A 24,214-nucleotide genomic window follows, 5' to 3' on the forward strand; every position below is an offset into this window, starting at 1 on the left:
AGATGAAGTCCAGGGCAGTTTTTGTTGTGGTTTTATGATGGTAGTATCATACATGGACTTCTTTGCAAATGTGAACTAGCCAATAGAAAGGGAAAAAAATTAATGATGGTGAGGGAAAAATCATTACAGGAGAAAAGTCTTTGAGATAGAGGGAATTGAATCAAATGCACAAGTCAGAAGATCTTAGGGGCATGGAAAGTTCATCCATTTTAATAGGAGAGACAGCTGAATAATCAAGAAAGAAAGGTAGGTAGATTGGAATACTTGCTGATGGATGTAGAAATTCTCTTCTGATGGCCTCTATTTCCTCAGTGAATTCCAGAGGCCACATACAAAGAGTTGGGAATTCAAGGGTGTATTAGGTGCATATTGTTGGGTAACAACATCACAATGTAGCAGCTTAAAGCAATGATTTATCATCTCCCGATTTCTGTGGGTCAGGAGTCTAAACATGGTTAATCTGGCCCTCTGAAAGGTTGCAATCAAGGTGTCAGGCAAAGCTATGTTCTTAAGACTTGACCGGGTGACCGGGGAAGGATTCCCTTCCAAACTCATGTGACTTGGCAGATTTCAGACTTACAGAATGATGGATTCAGAGCCTTAGTTTCTTGCTGGCTGTTAGCTGGAGGTCACCCTCAGTTCTTTGCCACATATTCCAAATGAGGCAGCTTGCTTCATCAAAACCAGCAAGAGAGAGCGTCTTCTAGCAAAACAGACACTACAGTCTTGTATATCATAAGCACAGATGTGATGTCTAGGTCTAGTTGTTTTTGTAGTATTCTATTGGTTAGAATCAAGTCACAGGCCCCACCCACACTCAGGGGAACAGATTACACAAGAACTTGAGTACCAGGAGGCTGGGAAAACTAGGGTTGTCTTAGAGTCTGTCAGCTACAGGAAAGAATGGGAGCTTGAATAAGAAAAGTTCAGTGCCATATGGAGCTAAATTGAGAAAGGATATGGGGTTTGGACTTCTTATCAGGGGGACTAACATAAACAGGGATATAGGACACAGTATTAGTGGTAATGATGTTATCTTATGGAGAGATGGATGATTAAGTTGAAATGTAGACCCTTCTTGGATTTGGTTTAACGTAAGGTGGGGTGATTGGAGCATGGGAAGTCATAGTCATAGTGAAAGTAAGCCAAGCTCTGTCATCCTCCTCACAGTCCAGTTGAGAGGGAGCAGTACAGGAGCTAGGGGAAGGTGTTCTTTCCAGCAGCAGTTAGCTTTCAGTATGGCATTATAGCACAATTAAATACACAAGGTCTAAAGTTATACAGGTCTGGGTTTAAATCCTGGTCCTATCCCTGGTTAGCTTTGCAACCCTAAGTAGGTTATTGTGTATCACTTATCAACTAATAGCATATAACTCCAGGAGGTATGTGCTACTATTATTTGCATTTTATGGATGAAGAAACTAAAAATGGAGCTAAAGATAGCTCCCTTACCCCACAGGATGTTCTGAAGGTTAATGAGACAACAAAGTTAAAGTACAACCATAGATACTCAGAAAATTTTAGCCAGAAATGTCACCCTTATCTATGATAAGTTGACATGCTATAATCAAAATATATGTAGGGAGTGATGCAATTTCAACTATTACCTTATTTAGAGTTTGTAATTCATGAAAATATGTAATAGACCATTCGTAGCCCATAAAGTTCAAGGCAGATTATTAAAATGTAAAATGTAAAAATTATTTTGGTGTTTAGAATTTAAGAATTGAAAAGAAAATTTTAAAAGATACGTCATCCTACTTTTTTATTGAAGCATAGTTGATTTACAATGTTGTGTTAATTTCTTCTGTACAGCAAAGTGATTTAGTTATACACATATATACATTATTTTTTATATTCTTTTCCATTATGGTTTATCACAGGATATTGAATATAGTTCCCTGTGCTCCACAGTGGGACCTTGTTGTTTATCCATTCTATATATAATAGTTTGCATCTGCTAACCCCAAACTCCCAATCCATCCCTCCCCTCCTCCCCCTCCCCCATGGCAACCACAACTCTGTTCTGTCTGTGAGTCTGTTTCTGTTTTGTAGATAAGCTCTTTTGTATTTTTTTTTTAGATACCACATATAAGTGATATCATATGATATTTGTCTTCCTCTTTCTGACTTAACTTCACTCAGTATGATAATCTCTAGGTCTGTGCCTGTTGCTGTAAATGGCATTATTACATTCTTTTTTATGGCTGAGTAGTATTCCATTGTATATGTACCACATCTTCTTTATCCATTCATCTGTCAATGGACATTTAGGTTGCTTCCATGTCTTGGCTATTGTGAATAGTGCTGCTATGAACATAGGGGTGCAGGTATATTTTTGAATTACAGTTTTGTCCAGATATATGCCTGGGAGTGGTACTGCTAGATCATATGGCAACTCTATTTTTAGTTTTTTGAGGAACCTCCATACTGTTTTCCATAGTAGCTGCACCAACTTAAATTCCCACCAACAGTATAGGAGGGTTCCCTTTTCTCCACAACCTCTGCAGCATTTGTTATTTGTAGACTTTTTTAATGATGGCCATTTTAACCTGTGTGAGGTGGTACCTCATTGTAGTTCTGACGGCATCCTACTTTGGATCCTGATAGTTCTGTCTGTAAGAAATCTGATCTGGAGAAATGTCATTTATAACACTAAGCTTTTTTTTTTTTTTTTTCCTTTAATAAAGGAAGGAAGGAAACTAGGAAGGGAAGAAGAGGAAAGAAGGGGATAAAGCAGAAAGCAAGGAAAGAATGAAGAGAAAGAAAGTAAAAGATAAAAAGAGAAAATTTTTAGAGTTTGAAAATGCATTTAAGCTTATTTCCAAAATGCTTATCAATTTTTTTAGTGAAAGTGCCACTAATGAATTGTTAGCTCACTTGAAGCTAGTTAGGTAAAATAGGTTTTTCATATTCATAGTAGATAATAACATTTCCTAGAGCACAGTAATTACCATTAAGAAGGCTTGATGCTTCTAAATGGTGAATAAAAACATATTTTCTAGAGTTTTTGGAAATCTGTGCACAATAAAGAAGAAATATTTCAGCTTATAAATGCTTGGATTTATGCCTACAGAAGTTAAAAATTCAAAAAGACTGAAGTGTTACAGGGCATCATTAAAGAAAATCAGTATTTTCTCAGCTATCTTAATAATGTATGATGCCAAAATGCTAAGCAACAAAAGAACGGTGTCAATTAGTGAGAGATATCTTAATTAAAGAAAAATTTTGGGTGTTTCATTAATGATAAAGAGATGACTGAGATCCATCTACATGGCCCTATAATCACGTCTGCAGAAAAGCAGATATTATTTGAATAAAATGAATATTTTATAAGGGATATTTATGAGAGGAAAAGTTTAAGAAGCTGTAGCATATAGAAAAAATCTATATCAGTTGGTGTTAGATGTTACTAGATTTTGTGAGCAAATAAATCTGAAGTTCTCTTAAAACTGTCAGCTCTTATAGGACTATTCATCCATCCTCAAAAATATTTACTTTTCCCCATAGAAATTAATATATATTTTTTGTAAAAATACCCTACTTCTACTCAGAAATAAAACATTTGAAAAGCATCACACTAATGTGCCTCAAAATTTTTTTTTTTTGCCTATGTTGTATTCATGGAGAGGCCATCCACTAACCTATCCAAGAAGTTGTCACCAGTACTATCTGATTCAGTGTTTCAGCCACAGTAGTGGAAATACTTGATTCCCAGAAGAAATTGTACATAACTATATGTACTCAGCAATCACTGCTCCACTCAGGAGTTAGCAGCCCACAGGTAGTAGACTTAAAGTCTTATAAAATAAGATTTTATAAAAATAAACTCAGAGTTACTTTTATCTTCTTAAGCCACATTTCTGTTTTACCCATTGGTCTCTAGTATATTGTTCATCTTAATTAAACCAAAGTTAGATGATGTCAGGCCTCAAATTATACCCCTTTGTAAGGAAATCCAATCCACAATAAATAAATTGTGTATTAGTTTGAGTTCTCAGAACACATGGCAAACATTTCAAAACCTATGTATAATAAAACTTGTTTTCCTAAAAAAAAAAAAAAGAAAAGAAAGGCATAGTGTGGAATTCAGCTGATGATTCAATTATCAGATGTAAACTTGGGCAAGGTATTGCTTTCTTCCTCAATTAGGAAACTGGTGACAATACTAGAATCTATTTCATAATGTATGTAATGTATTTAAGATAATGCTTGGCGCACAGAACTCAGATATTCAGTGAGGTGTTTCCCTTGTTTGCCCGTATGTTGAGCCCTTAGACTTTAAACCTTAAGAGTGACTCCTCTGTAAATGTTTCTGTAACCCTTCAGAGACGACTGACTTTCTCTTCCTAATGCCTTCTTCATATCTACCTCAATTTTGAAACATAACACTATATGCAGTTGTATTAAGCAGGACTCTCTCAGTTCCATGAAATAAATCCAACTAAAATTAACTTTATTGAAAAGGTTTACTGGCTAATGGAGTGGAGCCAAAAGGCAGGCATGGTTCAGGGTAGAATCTGAAGGTTCGAAATACACCATCAAGGCTCTGTTTCTTAACCTCTTGCTGTTTCCTTCCATGTGTTGCCATTTTTTTTTTTTTTTCAGACAGAAGCTTTCCACGTTAGACAAAATATATCTATGAAGTGTTCCAAGTCTATATTATTAGAGCTCAGCTGAGCTCTAGGCTAGCTCTAGTTCACATGCCTAGCCCTGGAGCAAAGGGAGGAAAGTCATTTGCCGGTTGATACCGTATGTCCAACCCCAAAATACAGAGATTAATAATGCCATGAGGGGGGCTTCCCTGGTGGCGCAGTGGTTGGGAGTCTGCCTGCTAATGCAGGGGACACGGGTTCGAGCCCTGGTCTGGGAGGATCCCACATGCCGCGGAGCGGCTGGGCCCGTGAGCCACAACTACTGAGCCTGCGCGTCTGGAGCCTGTGCCCCGCAACGGGAGGGGCCGCGATAGTGAAAGGCCCGCGCACCGCGATGAAGAGTGGCCCCCGCTTGCCGCAACTGGAGAAAGCCCTCGCACAGAAACGAAGACCCAACACAGCCAAAAATAAATAAAGTAGCTATAAAAAAAACCACACACACACACACAAAAAAAATAATAATAATGCCATGAGGGCCATACGGGGTTGATCTTTAAATATAAAGCATGGAATTTTTATCAGTGAGAGTTAAAGGACACTGGGCAATCAGAAACAACTGATATCTTGTGAAGAAATTATTCTTTTGCTTTTAATCTGTGAACTCCTTGTACATGGATATATTACACTTAGATAATTTCCTCATTATCTAAAAGTAAGCATACTATATGTGTCTGTTAAATGGAAATAGGGGGTGTAATCTAAAATAAAATAGAGTAGTCAAAGAAGGCCTCACTGGGAAGATGATATTTGAGCAAACACCTCAAGAAGTTGAGGAACCACCATGGTATATGTATCAAAGCTAAGAAGTAACATGGATTACTTCTGACTTCATTCAGATTTCAGCAGTTGTTCCCTTAATGTCCTTTTACCGTTCCAGGATCCAGTCCCAGATACCATTTGCATTTCGTTTCTATGTTGTCTTAGTCTCCCCTGGTCTATGACAGTTTCTCAGTCTTCCCTTGTTTCATGTCCTTGACAGTTTTTTTTTTTTTTAAGTGTATGTCTGTATTATTTTTAAAATTTTTATTTATTTATTTATTTATTTATGGCTGTGTTGGGTCTTCGTTTCTGTGCGAGGACTTTCTCTAGTTGTGGCAAGCGGGGGCCACTCTTCATCGCAGAGCGCGGGCCTCTCACTATCGCGGCCTCTCTTGTTGCGGAGCACAGGCTCCAGACGCGCAGGCTCAGTAGTTGTGGCTCACGGGCCTAGTTGCTCCGTGGCATGTGGGATCCTCCCAGACCAGGGCTCGAACCCGCGTCCCCTGCATTGGCAGGCAGATTCTCAATCACTGCGCCACCAGGGAAGCCCATCTTTGACAGTTTTGTGGAGTTTTGGTTAGGTATTTTTCAGAATGCCCCTCAATTAGAGTGCATCTGATGTGTTTTCTCATGACTAGACTGGGGTTATATAGTTGGAAAGAATACCACAGAGGGAGCATGCTTTTGGAAGTTGGAAGAAAACAGATCCTGTTTGCTGATAGGAATGATTCACTAGAAAGGGGTAGATTTAATGATGTAGGAGTGAAAGAGGACCATTGTCAGAGGAATGTCTTTGAGCAAATAAGAGGAAATAGGGTTTAGAACCCAGAAGGAGAGATTAGCCTTAGATGAAAACAAGGACAGTTTACAAATAGTTAAAAGAAGGGCTGACAGAGCTTATGAGCACAGATGATACATGCAAGAGAGTGCAGTGTTAGAAGATTGGGCATGTTTTCTTTTGATTGTGTATTACTTTTCTATTGCTGCGTAACAGATGATCACAAATTTAGCAACTGAAGACAACATATATTTTATTATCTCACAGTTTTCATGAGTTAGGATACCTGGCATGGCTTAACCTGCTTCTCTGCTCAGGGTCTTACAGGGCTATAATCGAGGTGTCAGCTGGTGCTGAAGACACATAAAGTTCAGAGTCCTCAGCTCACTTGGTTGTTGGGGAATTTCATTTCCTAGAACCTATAGACTTACAGTGGTTTGCTTCTTCAGGCCAGCAAGAAAATATCTCTGTCTTCTATCTTTAACCTCTTGACCTCTCTTAAAGGGCTCACCTGAATAGGTCAGTCCACTGAGGATTGCTACCTTTCAATTAACTTAAAGTCAACTGATTAGGATTCTCAATTACATCCTCAAAAATCCCTTCACCTTTGCCATTTAATAATCACAGGAATGATAGCCCATTAACTTTGCCTTATTCTGTTAGAGGTAAATTATAGATCTTGCCCATACACAAGGGAAAGGGATTCTCTAAGGGCATGGCTCACTGGGCATCATCTTCAATGGCTTCTACTTCCTTAGTTAAGTAGTAAGCGAAATCACAAATTGTTTGGACAGAAGAGAAGGTAGTGGAAGTTTGAGGAAATGGGAAAGGATGAAATGTATCTAAGAATGAGTGTACATTTTGACTCTGAACAATCTCTTCAAGATTTGTAGGGTTTCTCCAGCATGTGTTCTCCTAGGATAACTGCTCAACCCAATTCTTACACTAGACAATTACCAGATATTCCAAAAGATATTTGTGGGGCTTTGTCACAAATAGTAAGAATTAATTCTACTGTCCTTCTTAAGATTTATTGATCTATGAGGAATTATAATTAATGGAGAAATGAGGTTAATAGTTAACTCATGATCTTCTAAATCTGAATATTGATTGAAAAGCATGTTGATATTTACATTTAAAAATTTGTGGTTCATGCTCTGTTTTAATAGCTGTGTTAAACTTAGCAAAACATTTAGTGGAAAAAGCACAGGGATTATGCAAATAACTTAGAAGTTATGACTCTCTCAAGCATTATACTGTGAGAATAAATGACTGATTAAAAGTCTGTTAAACTGGGACACTTCTAGAATTTCTGCCACTAATATGTTAAATCAACACAAGAGTCTATTATGTAAGCAATGGAGTTTCTTTTTTCTTTGTTTGTTTAGTGTTTTTGTTTGCTTTACAGAACTTCCCTAAAATTGACTTTGTATAAAAGGCTCATTAAAAATAATAACTTAAGAAATAGAGCTACAGCTGTATTTTTTCTTTTTTAACATCTTTATTGCTGTATAATTGCTTTACAATGGTGTGTTAATTTCTGCTGTATAACAAAGTGAATCAGCTATACAGATACATACATCCCCATATCTCCTCCCTCTTGCGCTTCCCTCCCCCCTCTAGGTGGACACAAAGCACTGAGCTGATCTCCCTATCTGCTTCCCAATAGCTACCTATTTTACTTTTTTTTTTTTTTTTTTAAATAAATTTATTTATTTATTTATGGCTGTGTTGGGTCCCCGTTTCTGTGCGAGGGCCCTCTCCAGCCGCGGCAAGCAGGGGCCACTCCTCATCGCGGTTCGCGGGCCTCCCACCGTCGCGGCCTCTCCCGCCGCGGAACACAGGCTCCAGACGTGCAGGCTCAGCAGTCATGGCTCACGGGCCCAGCCGCTCCACGGCACATGGGATCTTCCCAGACCAGGGCTCGAACCCGTGTCCCCTGCATCGACAGGCAGACTCCCAACCACTGCGCCACCAGGGAAGCCCCTACTTTACTTTTTAACCCATTCTTTTTTTTTTTTTTTGTCTTACTGGAGAGTCTTTTTTTTTTTTTTCATTTTATTTTTATTTTTTTTAACATCTTTATTGGAGTATAATTGCTTTACAATGGTGTGTTAGTTTCTGCTTTATAACAAAGTGAATCAGCTATACATATACATATATCCCCATATTGCCTCCCTCTTGCATCTCCCTCCCACCCTCCCTATCCCACCCCTCTAGGTGGTCACAAAGCACCGAGATGATCTCCATGTGCTATGTGGTTGCTTCCCACTAGCTATCTATTTTACATTTGTTAGTATATATAAGTCCATGCCACTCTCTCACTTCGTACCAGCTTACCCTTCCCCCTCCCCGTGCCCTCAAGTCCATTCTCTACATCTGCGTCTTTATTCCTATCCTGGCCCTAGGTTTTTCAGAACCTTTTTTAAATTTTAATTCCATATATATGTGTTAGCATACGGTATTTGTTTTTCTCTTTCTGACTTACTTCACACTGTATGACAGTCTCTAGGTCCATACACCTCACTACAAATAACTCAATTTCGTTTCTTGTTATGGCTGGGTACTATTCCATTGTATATATGTGCCACATCTTCTTTATCCATTCATCTGTCGATGGACACTTGGGTTGCTTCCATGTCCTGGCTATTGTAAATAGAGCTGCAATGAACATTGTGGTACATGACTCTTTTCGAATTATGATTTTCTTAGGGTATATGCCCAGTAGTGGGAATGCTGGATCATATGGTAGTTCTATTTTTAGATTTTAAAGGAACCTCCATACTGTTCTCCATAGTGCCTGTATCAATTTACATTCCCACCAACAGTGTATGAGGGTTCCCTTTTCTCCACACCCTCTTCAGCATTTATTATTTGTAGACTGTTTGATGATGGCCATTCTGACAGACCGGTGTGAGGTGATACCTCATTGTAGTTTTGATTTGAATTTCTCTAATGATCAGTGATGTTGAGCATCCTTTCATGTGTCTGTTGGCAATCTGTATATCTTCTTTGGAGAAATGTCTATTTAGGTCTTCTGCCCATTTTTGGATTGGGTTGTTTGTTTTTTTGATATTGAGCTGCATGAGCCGCTTGTAAATTTTGGAGATTAATCCTTTGTCAGTTGCTTCATTTGCAAATATTTTCTCCCAATCTGAGTGTTGCCTTTTCGTCTTGTTTATGGTTTCCTTTGCTGTGCAAAAGCTTTTAAATTTCATTAGGTCCCATTTGTTTATTATTGTTTTTACTTTCATTTCTCTAGGAGGTGGGTCAAAAAGGATCTTGCTGTGATTTATGTCATAGAGTGTTCTGCCTATGTTTTCCTCTAAGAGTTTTATAGTGTCTGGCCTTACATTTAGGTCTTTAATCCATTTTCAGTTTATTTATGTGTATGGTGTGAGGGAGTGTTCTAATTTCATTCTTTTACATGTAGCTGTCCAGTTTTCCCAGCACCACTTATTGTATATTCTTGCCTCCTTTATCAAAAATAAGGTGACCATACGTGCGTGGGTTTATCTCTGGGCTTTCTATCCTGTTCCATTGATCTATATTTCTGTTTTTGTGCCAGTACCATACTGTCTTGATTATTGTAGCTTTGAGGTATAGTCTGAAGTCTAGGAGCCTGATTCCTCCAGCTCCGTTTTTCTTTCTCAAGACTGCTTTGGCTATTTGGGATCTTTTGTGTTTCCATACAAATTGTGAAATGTTTTGTACTAGTTCTGTGAAAAATGCCAGTGGTATTTTGATAGGGATTGCATTGAATCTATAGATTGCTTTGGGTAGTGTAGTCATTTTCACAATGTTGATTCTTCCAATCCAAGAACATGGTATATCTCTCCATCCGTTTGTATCACCTTTAATTTCTTTCATCAGTGTCTTATAGTTTTCTGCATACAGGCCTTTTGTCTCCTTAGGTAGGTTTATTCCTAGGTATTTTATTCTTTTTGTTGCAGTGGTAAATGGGAGTGTTCCCTTAATTTCCCTTTCAGAATTTTCATCATTAGTGTATAGGAATGCAAGAGATTTCTGTGCATTAATTTTGTATCCTGCTACTTTACCAAATTCATTGATTAGTTCTAGTCGTTTTCTGGTAGCATCTTTAGGATTCTCTATGTATAGTATGATGTCATCTGAAAACAGTGACAGCTTTACTTCTTCTTTTCCAATTTGGATTCCTTTTATTTCTTTTTCTTCTCTGATTGCTGGGTCTAAAACTCCCACCAGTATGTTGAATAATACTGGTGAGAGAGGACATCATTGTCTTGTTCTTGATCTTAGAGGAAATGGTTTCAATTTTTCACGATTGAGAACAATGTTGGCTGTGGGTTTGTCCTATGTGGCCTTTATTATGTTGAGGTAAGTTCACTGTATGCCTACTTTCTGCAAGGTTTTTATCAGAAATGGGTGTTCAATTTTGTCAAAAGTTTTTTCTGCATCTATTGAGATGATCATATGTTTTTTCTCCTTCAGTTTGTTAATATGGTGTATCACATTGATGGATTTGCATATATTGAAGAATCCTTGCATTCCTGGGATAAACCCCACTTGAACATGGGGTATGATCCTTTTAATGTGCTGTTGGATTCTGTTTACTAGTATTTTTTTGAGGATTTTTGCATCTGTGTTCATCAGTGATATTGGCCTGTAGTTTTCTTTCTTTGTGACATCTTTGTCTGGTTTTGGTATCAGGGTGATGGTGGCCTCATAGAATGAGTTTGGGAGTGTTCCTCCCTCTGCTATATCTTGGAAGAGTTTGAGAAGGATAGGTGTTAGCTCTTCTCTAAATGTTTGTCTTCTCTAAATGTTTGATAGAATTGCCTGTGAAGCCATCTGGACCTGGGCTTTTGTTTGTTGGAAGATTTTTAATCACAGTTTCAATTTCAGTGCTTGTGATTGGTCTGTTTATATTTTCTATTTCTTCCTGGTTCAGTCTCAGAAGGTTGTGCTTTTCTAAGAATTTGTCCATTTCTTCCAGGTTGTCCATTGTATTGGCATATAGTTGCTTGTAGTAATCTCTCATGATCCTTTGTATTTCTGCAGTGTCAGTTGTTACTTCTCCTTTTTCATTTCTAATTCTATTGATTTGAGTCTTCTCCCTTTTTCTCTTGATGAGTCTGGCTAATGGTTTGTCAATTTTGTTTATCTTCTCAAAGAACCAGCTTTTAGTTTTATTGATCTTTTCTATTGTTTCCTTCATTTCTTTTCCATTTATTTCTGATCTGATCTTTATGATTTCTTCCCTTCTGCTAACTTTGGGGTTTTTTTGTTCTTCTTTCTCTAATTGCTTTAGGTGTAAGGTTATGTTGTTTATTTGAGATTTTTCTTGTTTCTTGAAGTAGGATTGTATTGCTGTAAACTTCCCTCCTAGAACTGCTTTTGCTGCATCCCATAGGTTTTGGGTCATCCTGTTTTCATTGTCATTTGTTTCTAGGTATTTTTTGATTTCCCCTTTGATTTCTTCAGTGATCTCTTGGTTATTAAGTAGTGTATTGTTTAGCCTCAATGTGTTTGTATTTTTTACAGTTTTTTTCCTATAATATCTAGTCTCATAGCATTATGGTCAGAAAAGATACTTGATTTGATTTCAGTTTTCTTAAATTTACCAAGACTTGATTTGTGACCCAAGATATGATCTGTCATGGAGAATGTTCCATGATCACTTGAGAAGAAAGTGTATTCTGTTGTTTTTGGATGGAATGTCCTATACATATCAATTAAGTCCGTCTTGTTTAATGTGTCATTTAAAGCTTGTGTTTCCTTATTTATTTTCATTTTGGATAATCTGTCCATTGGTGAAAGTGGGGTGTTAACATCCCCTACTATGATTGTGTTGCTGTTGATTTCCCCTTTTATGGCTGTTAGCATTTGCCTTATGTATTGAGGTGCTCCTATGTTGGGTGCATAAATATTTACAATTGTTATATCTTCTTCTTGGATGGATCCCTTGGTCATTATGTAGTGTCCTTCTTTGTCTCTTGTAATAGTCTTTATTTTAAAGTCCATTTTGTCTGATATGAGAATTGCTACTCCAGCTTTCATTTGATTTCCATTTGCAAGGAATAGCTTTTTCCATTCCCTCACTTTCAGTCTGTATGTGTGCCTAGGTCTGAAATGGGTCTCCTGTAGACAGCATATATATGGGTCTTATTTTTGTATCCATTCAGCCAGTCTGTGTCTTTTGGTGGGAGCATTTAATCCATTTACATTTAAGGTAATTATTGATATGTATGTTCCTATTACAATTTTCTTAATTTTGGGGGGTTTGTTATTGTAGGTCTTTTCCTTCTCTTACGTTTTCTGCCTAGAGAAGTTCCTTTAGCATTTGTTGTAAAGCTGGTTTGGTGGTGCTGAATTCTCTTAGCTTTTGCTTGTCTGTAAAGGTTTTAATTTCTCCGTCGAATCTGAATGAGATCCTTGCTGGGTAGAGTAATCTTGGTTGTAGGTTTTTCTCTTTCATCACATTAAATATGTCCTGCCACTCCCTTCTGGCTTGCAGAGTTTCTGATGAAAGATCAGCTGTTAACCTTACGGGAATTCCTTTGTATGTTATTTGCTGCTTTTCCCTTGCTGCTTTTAAAATTTTTCCTTTGTATTTAATTTTTGATAGCTTGATTAGCATGTGTCTTGGTGTTTTTCTCCTTGGATTTATCCTGTATGGGACTCTGTGTGCTTCCTGGACTTGATTGACTATTTCCTTTCCCATATTATGGAAATTTTCAACTATAATCTCTTCAAATATTTTCTCAGTCCCTTTCTTTTTCTCTTCTTCTTCTGTGACCCCTATAATTCGAATGTTAGTGTGTTTAATGTTGTCCTAGAGGTCTCTAAGAGTATCTTCAATTCTTTTCATTCTTTTTTCTTTATTCTGCTCTGTGGTAGTTATTTCCACTATTTTATCTTCCAGGTCACTTATCCATTCTTCCTGCCTCAGATATTCTGCTATTGATTCCTTCTAGAGAATTTTTAATTTCATTTATTGTGTTGTTCATCATTGTTTGTTTGCTCTTTAGTTCTTCTGGGTCCTTGTTAAAAGTTTCTTGTATCTTCTCCATTCTACTTCCAAGATTTTGGATCATTTTTACTACCATTATTCTGAATTCTTTTTCAGGTAGACTCCCTATTTCCTCTTCAGTTGTTTGGTCTGGTGGGTTTTTACCTTGCTCCTTCATCTGCTGTGTATTTCTCTGTTTTCTCATTTTGCTTAACTTACTGTATTTGGGGTCTCCTTTTCACAGGCTGCAGGTTCGTAGTTTCCATTGTTTTTGTTGCCTGCCCCCAGTGAGTAAGTTTGGTTCAGTGGGTTGTGTAGGCTTCCTGGTGGAGGGGACTGGTGCCTGTGTTCTGGTGGATGAGGCTGGATCTCATCTTTCTGTTGGGTAGGACCGCATCCGGTGGTGTGTTTTGGGGTGTCTGTGAACTTAGTATGATTTTAGGCAGCCTCTCTGCTAATGGGTGTGGTTGTGTTCCTGTCTTGCTAGTTGTTTGGCACAGGGTGTCCAGCACTGTAGCTTGCTGGTCGTTGAGTGGAGCTGGGTCTTGGCGTTGAGATGGAGATCTCTGGGAGATCTTTTGCCATTTGACATTATGTGGAGCTGGGTGGTTTCTGGTGGACCAATGTCCTGAACTCACTCTCTCACCTCAGAGGCTCAGGCCTGACACCCAGCTGGAGCACCAAGACTCTGTCAGCCACACGGCCAGGTACATTGGGAGTTTCTTGCCTTTTGGGAAGTCTGAGGTCTTCTGCCAGCACTCAGAAAGTGTTCTGTAGGAGGTGTTCTGCATGTAGATGTATTTCTGATGTGTTTGTGGGGAGAGAGGTGATCTCCACGTCTTACTCCTCTGCCATCTTGAAGGTCTCCTACAGCTGCATTTTTAACGTTAGTTAATGCGGATAAAATGAAATTATATATGCCAATATTATTTGGCTACAACCATGAAATCATGGAAGACGTCTACAGTTTTCTTGCAAGTAGCCCAAGGGGAATAGAATAACAATAAGAAATGTTCATGAACAGAAATCTTGTGTAACACATTGTTTTGTATATGCAAAGCTTCATATGAATCTATCTTCAGTTCAACAAATGTTTAATTCGCACCTACTCTGTGCTGGGCACTGGGAATATAAAGGTGGAAAAGACACACTCACTAATTAGGGCCAGGTTTCAAAGTTCCAGGGAATGCTGCATTTCATTAAATTTAGTGTTGGATCTATGACTGTATTTTTTAAAGAAACGTCTATATTATGTTCTCTTTTCTATATGTATTTTATGTTCTTAAAAGAAATTAAAACAAACATATTTCCTACCCTCAATGTGCTTATAGTAGAAAGATACTCATGTATGAAACTTATCTCAAAACAAAGTAGCAGGTGCTAGAATAGAAGTGTACTCTGCCTAACCTGTATGAGTGTAGGAAAAACCTTGGGTGTAGGGAAATATTACCACATAAGTTGACACTATAGTAGAATGGCATAGTTTTCTCAGCTCTGTTTCTACTCAACTGTGGGACACTGGCAATTTCGGTACATATAGTTTTCTTAACTGTAAAATAAACAAAAGTTACCTCAGAATGTTGGATGAGTATTCCGGAAATAACATGGACAGCACTTAACACAGTGTTTGATACACATTAGATTCTTGTTAGAAATATTTATTTCCTTTTTTTCCTTTACTTTTCTGTCCCATTCTCATCCTCTTTCCAGTAGGAGTAAACTAAGTAAGGAACAATGGGAAAGACATCACTTGAAAAAAAAAAAAAACCACAAAAACCCCAGTCTTCATGAGGTTATAAGTTTTGGTTATCCCTCTGAAGTATAATCTGAGGGATAATATTACTGTAGCAGAAATTCTGAGGGAAAAAAAAGAGGAGAGAAGACTGTCATTGTAGGTATAGGACATTAATGGGACATCTTGTATACCTTGTGAAGAAGTTTGTGCTTTCTTCCATAGGCAGGCAATTGGGAGTCACTTACATAATTTGAAGCAAGAGAATGGCCTAGACTCTGAGTCTAGAGGTTGATTTGAGTTAGACAGTAGGTATATAAACTAATTGAGAAGATATAATGGCCACATGAAAAATGATGATGTCCTGGATATGATCAGAAACAGCACACAGAATAGCATAAATATTTAGGAAATAGCTAGGGAAAAAAGGAAGTAGTACTTAATGGTTGATGGAATTTAGAGCATGAGAAAGTGTGATAAGGTAAAGAATGACCCTAGGTTTCTGGTTGTGTGGCATGAATGAGTGTCATGAATGGAGAGAATGAGGAGGGAAGATGAGAAAGTCTACTACTAGTGGAAGAGGAGTTGTTGGTCATATGGTAAAGATAGTGATTAACTTAATAAGAAAATGTCAAATGGTTTTTGAAAGTAGGTGAAATGTTTTGTACTAACACCAGAAAAGTATGAGAGCTTTAGCATTGTCAGCCCTTTTAATTTTAGCCATTTGTATCAGTGTATAGTAATACCACATTGTGGGTTTTTAAAAATATTAATATACAGAAAATTCATTTGTTGTTTTGGGTATGCTGGTGGGGGAGTTGTATAGCTTTGAATTTTGGGAGATGTACAGACTCAGGTAATCACTACCTCAGTCAGGATACAGAATAGTTCCCTCACTCCTAAACCTTAGTGGCTACTAATCTGTCTGTAGTTCTGTCTTTTCCAGAATGTCATATAAATAGAATCATAAAGTACATAATCCTTGGAGGCTGACTTCTTTTACTTAACATAATGCATTTGAGATTCATCCATGTGGTTGTATGTATCAGTGTTTTGTTACTTATTATTGCCAAGCAATACTGTATGAATGTACCAGGTTAATTTATCCTTTTACCCACTGAAGGACATTTGGGTTTTTCCTCTTTTGAGTATAAAAGTGACAGTAATGGCCAACATTTGTTGAACATTACCATGTTTCAGGGCTGTTTTAGGCACTTTATTTGTATGAACATATTTAATATCCACAACAATGTTATATGAAAGGAAAAGATTAGAGTAATAAAATATAGATTGGATGACAAATGTTAATTTTAAGGTTGGTATAATCTTACAGAATTCTCCCCCCCCACCCCGGCAGATTTTTGTCTTAATTATAGAAATGCAGACTTTTTTCTTTTGATGCTGTTAATAACATTAATATAAAAATAATTTTAGTGCTGATTAGCAATCTGAGCCATCATCCAACCCAATCCCCTCCTTTTAAAGATACAGAAACTGGACAGATCAGTTTATAGTAAACGTTTTGGTTTATTTTTTTGTTAATGAATGGTGAGCTATGGTTAATACACTACCAATTCAGCGAATATAAATCTTTTTCTATATAAAATTCTGAGCTATATAGTTAATTTCATTTTCCCTTCTGGAACTAATCTATATTTGACTCAGTTGCCTTTCATTTTGATTATTTATGAGAAAAGCTCTGTCATGGATATAGCTGATTAGACATAAGGAATCCAAAAATGTAAACTGCATCACCTAAAACATAATGCTTTATTAGTTAAAAAGTGTAAGTATCTTGAAAGAAGCTAGCACCTGACTTAAGTGTATATCCCCTTCACCACTACACTCATTATTAAGATTAATATAATCTTTATTGTATTATATTATTAGTATCCTCTTTATGAGACTCCTCAGAAGAAATTCCTCTCTTAATAGCAAAGCAACTATACTTTTCTTGAGAAATTAATTTCTATCTTATACTATGGACAATGCACAATGTGTACATGAAGAGATGTTCTTTTTCATACTGGCTACTCAAAGCTTGGAGTTAAATTTGTGACCACCAGTTTAGCAGTGTATTTACCACATTATTCAGTTTTTATTTAATGCTGGGCTCAATAAGTGTATTTTTATTCTTGCTCTCCTTTTGAGACTATATTGTTACATGTTATGTATTCTAACAAATCACTAACATCCTTTTTGAAACAAAGCAGATAAGAAAGGCAGGTGAGTTGAGACTAAGAAAGATAGGAAGGCTGAATAGCGGGCAGGTAGGCAGAGGCAGGCAGGCAGGCAGCAAAAGGACAGAAAGTAGGTTGCAGAAGTGGAGACTAGAATTAAACACAATTACCTACAGTTTTTTTTCTACCTACTTGCCAGGCTTCAACAATGGATCCATATTTAAAAAGCAACAGAATAAAAAGCATTCCAAGTCCCTCTCAGTGAGTATTAATTCAAATCAGCTATTCAAAAGTCAAATTAGGAGGAATAATAGAGAAGATTGGCTGAGAGATATGCACCTAACTCACTTTTTTGGTGCTTTAATTTCTGATGAGATAAGACCTGGGGAAAGCTATCATCACATCATCAGAGCCACATGGATTCACTTTCACTGACTTGTGTTTTATTGTTTTATACTTGGAATATATCCAATAATCATCACAATAACTAGTCATATGAAAGAAATCCCCTTGAGTGTTAAAAAACGTTCAGGACATTTTTTCATAATCCAGTTTTACATTCTTTACATCAGCAGTCACAAACTAGTGACCAATGAACTAGAGCCAACCAGCGAATATTTTAAAAATCTTTTGCAGTATCTGCCAGCATGTCATAATTAGAAAAATTTACAAACACGCAGGCATACATACTTCCTCGTTTTAGGGACCCACAGCTACAGAAGGGGCAATGCTGACAGGAGCTGTTAGCAACTACTCTTATTAGATGACAGTTGTCCACAGTCGCTATGACTCTACAGGGTTTAAACCTGATGCATTTATATTGCCTACCAGTCCCCTATAGGTTTTAAACTATGACTCTATAGGGTTTAAACCTGATGCCTATTTGAGAAATGTATTTTAAAATGTATTGACAAGGCAAAGTTTGCCTTGCATATGAAAGGAGGTGCTTCTTTTCTGGCAACAAGAGCCATATAACATCTTGCATTAACTACTCAGAAGCTCTCAATACCAAATGTGTAGTCAACCATATATGCTAGTATCATATATGTATGTTCCTTTTTAAAATTCCGTCATTTGTTTATATATATTAATTTTGTAACAGTTTCTTATGAAAAATATGTCAAATCCTTTTTGCAAAGAATCAGCATGCACATATTCTTATAGGAGGAAACACTACCTAAATTTTATTTAAGAATGACTCAAGTAAAAAAAATGAAATGAGAAAATAATGTGCATTAATGGAATATTTTATTTGAGGATTAAATTAAGCCTTTAGCTACAAACACTCATGAGGAAAAATAAAACAGAATTTCAGCTCAACTACTGTTCATATAATGACTGTCACTAAATATTGTTCTTCCAAGAACCTAAAAAGCCAAGAGCATAATTTTCAAGAACGCACTTTAAATATAACAATGCAGCAAATTTTCAAGTAAGAATTTAGCTATCAGATTTGCAGTTGACTTTTTACATGAAGTCAGATTGGACTACACAATTTTAATAGTAATGGCTTAATAGTCTGCCATATAGATAATATGTTTGGGTAATTAAAAACGATATATAGAACGGCAGTACTCAAATATAAATTTAGTATATATAAACTAAAAAAAGTGTGGCTGCTATTCTTAGGTGACTGTGTTCAAACATATACATTTCTAAAATGTACTGCATATATTACAATTGAATTTCTTCTAAGTATTTTTCTCTTTTGCATATGATATTTTCAAGATCCGTATAAAAGTCACATTGTTAGATACTATAATCAAATTAACATGGTGATATATAGTGCTTTGAAAATGGCTTTTATAAAACGTACTGAAAAATACTTTTATGCATGGACATAATTAATGTATTTTAAATGCTACTGAGTAGCAGAAGACTGCCACTTTGTGTTGTTTATAATGATTGTTGTTTTGACTTTTTAAAAGAATAGGTTAAAAATCTGAAGTAGGAGATATCTGTATATGTATGGCTGATTCATTCTGTTGTGCAGTGGAGGCTAACACAACATTGTAAAGCAACCATACTCCAATAAAAATTAATTAAAAAAATCTAAAGTAAAAACACAAAAGCATGACAATACAATCATATACTATAAGTTGAATTGTATACAGAATTATCACTACCATGGTACATCATTACTTTGTTTCATGAAATAATTATTTCAATAAGATAGACTCTAAAAGGCTTTTTAACTTTATGGTTACATTTAAGGTTATATAAATGAGAAATTTGAACTTCAATATATAAGATGCTTTAAATGAAGTTTAGAACATACTGCCACTATGTTTTGACTTCAGTAAATTTTAGATCTATGACTATTTGCTTATTAGGTCTTAAATTATTTTGTCTTTTGATATAATAAATGGTAATTATAACAACAAAATCTAATAACATTGAAAAATGTTCCCCCCTTCAGTGATAGTTGGAATATAATAGCACTACCGCTAAGTTCTTTGACTTGACTAAGGATGACTCTGTAAGTAAGCGAAAGTAGTACCTGCATTCTCAAGGATAATAATCCTATATTAAGCATACTATAACGTTTAGCCTTTATGTGGATATATAACAGTCAGTATATAATTTAAATTTAAAGTACATTTAAATTTACAGTACTTTTTTTAAAAAAAAGGAATAGCTGAGCCAAAAAACTCTTTTTGGCTCAATTTTTCCTTTTGAAATTGTAAATATTTATAAAAATAACTTAAATTTTGCTGGTCGTAAATAAAGTATTGCTTCTACACTATGGGACATGAGGGTGTTCGACCTTAATTCAAAATTTAGATAAAGACTGCTTCTGTAGGCACTATAGAGTTTAGGAGCAGTCACTGTGTTTAAATTGAATAACTGTGATCAGTTTCAAAAAGGGCTTGGTTATGAACTTGGTAGGTTCTCTAGTGGCTTGTTACTTTTGCTGTCTTAGGGGAAGATCAATTTTCTGAAGGATGTTGGAGCTCATATATGATTATGCCCAAAGAATAAAAAAACAAGAACCCATCTTCCAAATTTAAAAAATTCATATTTTTGTGTGTATAACACAAATTCACAGATTTTAAAAGTACAGTTAAAATATCTACTTTTTAAATGCTGTATATTTCAAATAGAGAAGATATATAGAGTGGCAACTGAATACTACTTTTGAACAGTTAATCAGAAATTAAATAAAACATTTCATAAAAAAAGAAACAGATTTTTATATCTAATGTACAATTTATTCCGTGTATGCTTTTATTAGGTGAAAGTTAACTACTTCATGTAACAAAATAGTCATTTTTAAATTACTCTTAAAACAAAAAAGTTAATATACAGCTGAGATCAACATTAATTACAGCAGTTTTTGACAATATCAGTCCTTAAAGAGAGTAGTAAAAGAAAGATTTGGTTTCTATACAGTCAAAACAATTAGACTGATTAAACCATAAAATAATTCATTTTGATTCATGCATTGCATATATTACACTGTTTTTTTCTTTAACAGTTACTTTAGTTTATTGAATTAAATAAAAGCAAAGAATTGATTTCTTGTGATTATGCAATCTAAACTTGTTATAAGTCAAATGGTAAAGGCAGCTGTAATGAATACCTGAGGAAGATTTTGAAAGCGTTCTTCCGTAAGAATAACAAAATTATTAGAGATAATTCCTTCTAATAACTGTTTTTTTTAAGAACAGGAGAAAAGAAACACGATATTCATAAAAAATAAATAGTTTTATAAATAGTTAGTTATAAATCAGTAAACTATCATTAGAGCTGATTCCAAACATTCTTCCCTTGAGAATTAATTAGCTTTCTGCAATGAAGACAGAATCTATTTTATCTTACTTTGAAACCGACTGTCAGTGGCTGGTTGGGGTAGTGCATTAGAACAAAGCTCAGAGGGAAATTCTGCAGTCCTAGATGATCTATCTATATGTCTGCAATGGGAGCAGGAGAGAAATGGTGGTGTCCGTGTTGAGGATTTGCTGACCTTGTTTTTATACACTTTCTCTTAATCTCAGAACTATTTCATAAAATTGTCTGTCATTATGGGTTCAAACATACAACATAAGCAATGACAAAAATTCCTGTGTGTTAGAGATCTAACTAAACTTTAATAAAATATGGTATGTTATAAATATTATTAGGTATAACATATTTAGAGTTATCCTTAAGATAACATATAGTGGCTAACTGGATGTAAGAAAAAAAAAATCCACAGGTTATATCTGTATGAGTGTTCCTATGAAGATGCTTAGTTGTAACATTATAGTGATTTATTCTTGTAATTTCCTCTAGAAGGTGAAATACTAATTACTATTATACTGATTTCCCATGGTCTGAACATTCTGAGAAATGGCAAATTCTCAGTTATAAATAAGTTTAACATTAATCATGCTTCTTTTCAAAGACATGATAGTTAACTTCAAAAGCACGGCTTAAAATTAAATTTGTCTAATGAGTTATTTTATGATAAATTCCACTGCTAATTTGTTTCTGAATGAATGTCCATATATTCAGAATATTTATATGTATTGTTGTTTAGTATTTCCCTATTGCTTACATTTAATAAATTAAATATCTAAAAAAAAATTCATGTAATAGCATATATATTAGATTTTTTACTATAGTTCTAGTTACAAATATTAACTATAATAATAGAATGTATTTTATTCTCTAGTTTTTAAAATAAAGAGATTCATTTTTACAGATGATTAATTTGTCACAATATGACAATTGATCACAACTCTTTAACCTGTTAGGTAACATAAAAGTATAATGTTTTTAGATGGGGATGTTATATTATAGACAATAAAGTCTTAAATATTTCCATCATTAAGTATTATACCTAATAAAAAGTCAAACTTAGTAATGAACTTTCATCTCCATATCCTTAAAATCTGAAATGGTAAGTAAATTTTCTCTATTAGTTTTAGTAAAAATAGCTTAAAATCTTAAAAGAAGGCAATCCAATGATAGTATCAACTTTTTCTTATCTAACAGTTGGTCTCTGATTAACATTAAATTTAAAAATATGAATAATAAAATAAGTTAAAGATTGACAAGGTATCCTAAAATAGCATTTGAGGCATTGTATTTTCATAATAATTGTAGAGCAGCTATTTTTTTTTAATAACTGAGAAGCAATCCTTAACCTTTATGAAAAGATTTTCCTTACTTCTAAAGCCTGAAATTCAGCATTATAATGTAGAAACATTAGACATGCAAAACACCTAGCAAGCTCTAGGAAAGCAAAAATCTGCAAATGATGATACATATTGTGCTGTAGAAAGCAGACCTTCCTAACACAATATGGTTCACAGTAAGGCTTAAGGCATATGATTTTTTTCTGAAGAATTGTTATTGGAGAGTTATCCAGTCTAAATGCTAATATGACGAAGTTGACTGGATCATTAAAAAAAATGAAAAAGGAACCATGTACATTATCTTTTAGGTCTTTGTTCTTCAATAGACATATCAAATATATACACAGTCCTATTTCTTTGGGCCCGTAATACAAGTAGGATTTAATTGTGTGCTAACTACTCTATATAACACAAGCAATTACCTATTGTGAAACAAAAATAGCTATAAAGCAGGATTTCAATTCCAGTCAGAAATTCAGCAAATTATGCCACAAGGAATGTTATTTGCACAACTTTTCTCAGTGCAACATCACCATCGTGAAAGGTGGCAATGATAATGTTACTACCTTTAAAAATGTACAAATTATTTTTATTAGAGATAATAGTACATACTGACTTTGACAGTTTTCTTTCCATAACTCAAAACAAAAGGAATGTATTGAAATTAGGTGATTTCTATAATTATTAAACTTTAATCAATGCATTAAGAAACAGGTAGCTGATGATCTAATGCATAAGTTGCTCTTTCCTTACTGTATTTTTCAGACCACTTACGAGTTAGATCTAGATAAAGACTTGGTTTATGAGGCCGGTAATCCAGGTACACGGTATTACTGGTTCTTTTGGGAATAGCTTTTTCAATCTGAGTTCCTTCATGCCACTCATTAAAAGAGGTGATGGAAATTATACTGGGGTGGGCTTGGAGTGCAGCACTCAGAGCCTCCTCATAATATTTCCCATTGACTCGGTTGCGAGTGTTTTGAGTGTTCCATGGACGGATGCTGGTATCTATGTATCCTGGGCCCACACTTGGGATGAACATTAGGTCGAACTGATCACAAAAAAATTTTAGCTTAGCCCAGTTCTCATAGGATGAGCCATAAGTAAAGCCATTTGTGGCAAAATACGTATAAATTCCATCAAAACCACCTCGAAGAATTTCATATCTATGTTTTTTTTCTACTAGAAGTGCAATAAACAATGCATCATAAGGAGAGTTGCGAATGCTCTGAGACCCTGAGCTGGTTAACAGATTGGCCCATTTTTCAGCTGTTGTGATATAGGAATCATAGACATAAAACATTGGAAGAGCACTGCCGTTCTTAGTCTTGTACCTGTAAAAGGCAGGATGATTTCCATATCTAGAATACAAACATATATGAAAGCAAAATGAATATTCATAACTCATTTGCAATAGACAATAATTGTTTATGTATTGGAAATGAAGGTAATCAGTGCAGTTTAAGCACATTGTTCACCTTTGGGGAATTAGCTATGTAAGTGTAAACATTAAAAATGCATTTTTAATTTTACACATTGAAAAATGAGATACTGGATACATTAAGACATTAACAAACAAGAAATTATACTGAGGTTTAGAAATGATGACTAACACAATAAAAAGCCCATTTTCTACATGAAAATACTTTTTGTTTTTTTTTGTATAAGTGATATATGTCCCACTGTTGCTGACATGATTTTGTAAGAGTATGGCATCTGTCACAGACTATTATCAGTAAACCCTTAAACAAAATGAAACTGTATTAATAAATTCTTTCCTTGTAATCATACTAAATGAAAATATTAGATGTGGATCTACCATATCTAATAGCAATTCAAAATTGCAAAAAACAATTCACATTTCATACTCTGAACTTTCTTTTAAAAAGACAACTCTATATTCATAAGATTTACAGAATACCAATTTAAATGTCAGATGACAGAAATCATAGTCTAATATACACATAAAACAGTAAAAACAGGAACCTGTAACTAT

General features: G+C 35.3%; 1 protein-coding gene across 2 annotated transcripts in view; it reads right to left on the minus strand.

Moving 5' to 3' along the window:
* Positions 1-18,326: 18,326 nt before the first annotated feature.
* The window catches only part of MANEA (mannosidase endo-alpha), a 72,120-nt gene continuing 66,232 nt past the window's right edge, over positions 18,327-24,214 (minus strand). Inside the window, exon 5 of one of the 2 annotated variants that reach the window (XM_036871894.1) lies at positions 18,327-23,579. In XM_036871894.1, coding sequence (XP_036727789.1) covers positions 22,922-23,579 — 658 coding nt within the window. In that variant the 3' untranslated portion in view covers positions 18,327-22,921. The remainder of the gene's footprint in view (positions 23,580-24,214) is intronic. The other variant, XM_036871895.1, reaches the window with a different exon arrangement.

This window comes from Balaenoptera musculus, chromosome 12, assembly GCF_009873245.2.
Source record: "Balaenoptera musculus isolate JJ_BM4_2016_0621 chromosome 12, mBalMus1.pri.v3, whole genome shotgun sequence".
Classification (NCBI taxonomy): Eukaryota; Metazoa; Chordata; class Mammalia; order Artiodactyla; family Balaenopteridae; genus Balaenoptera; species Balaenoptera musculus.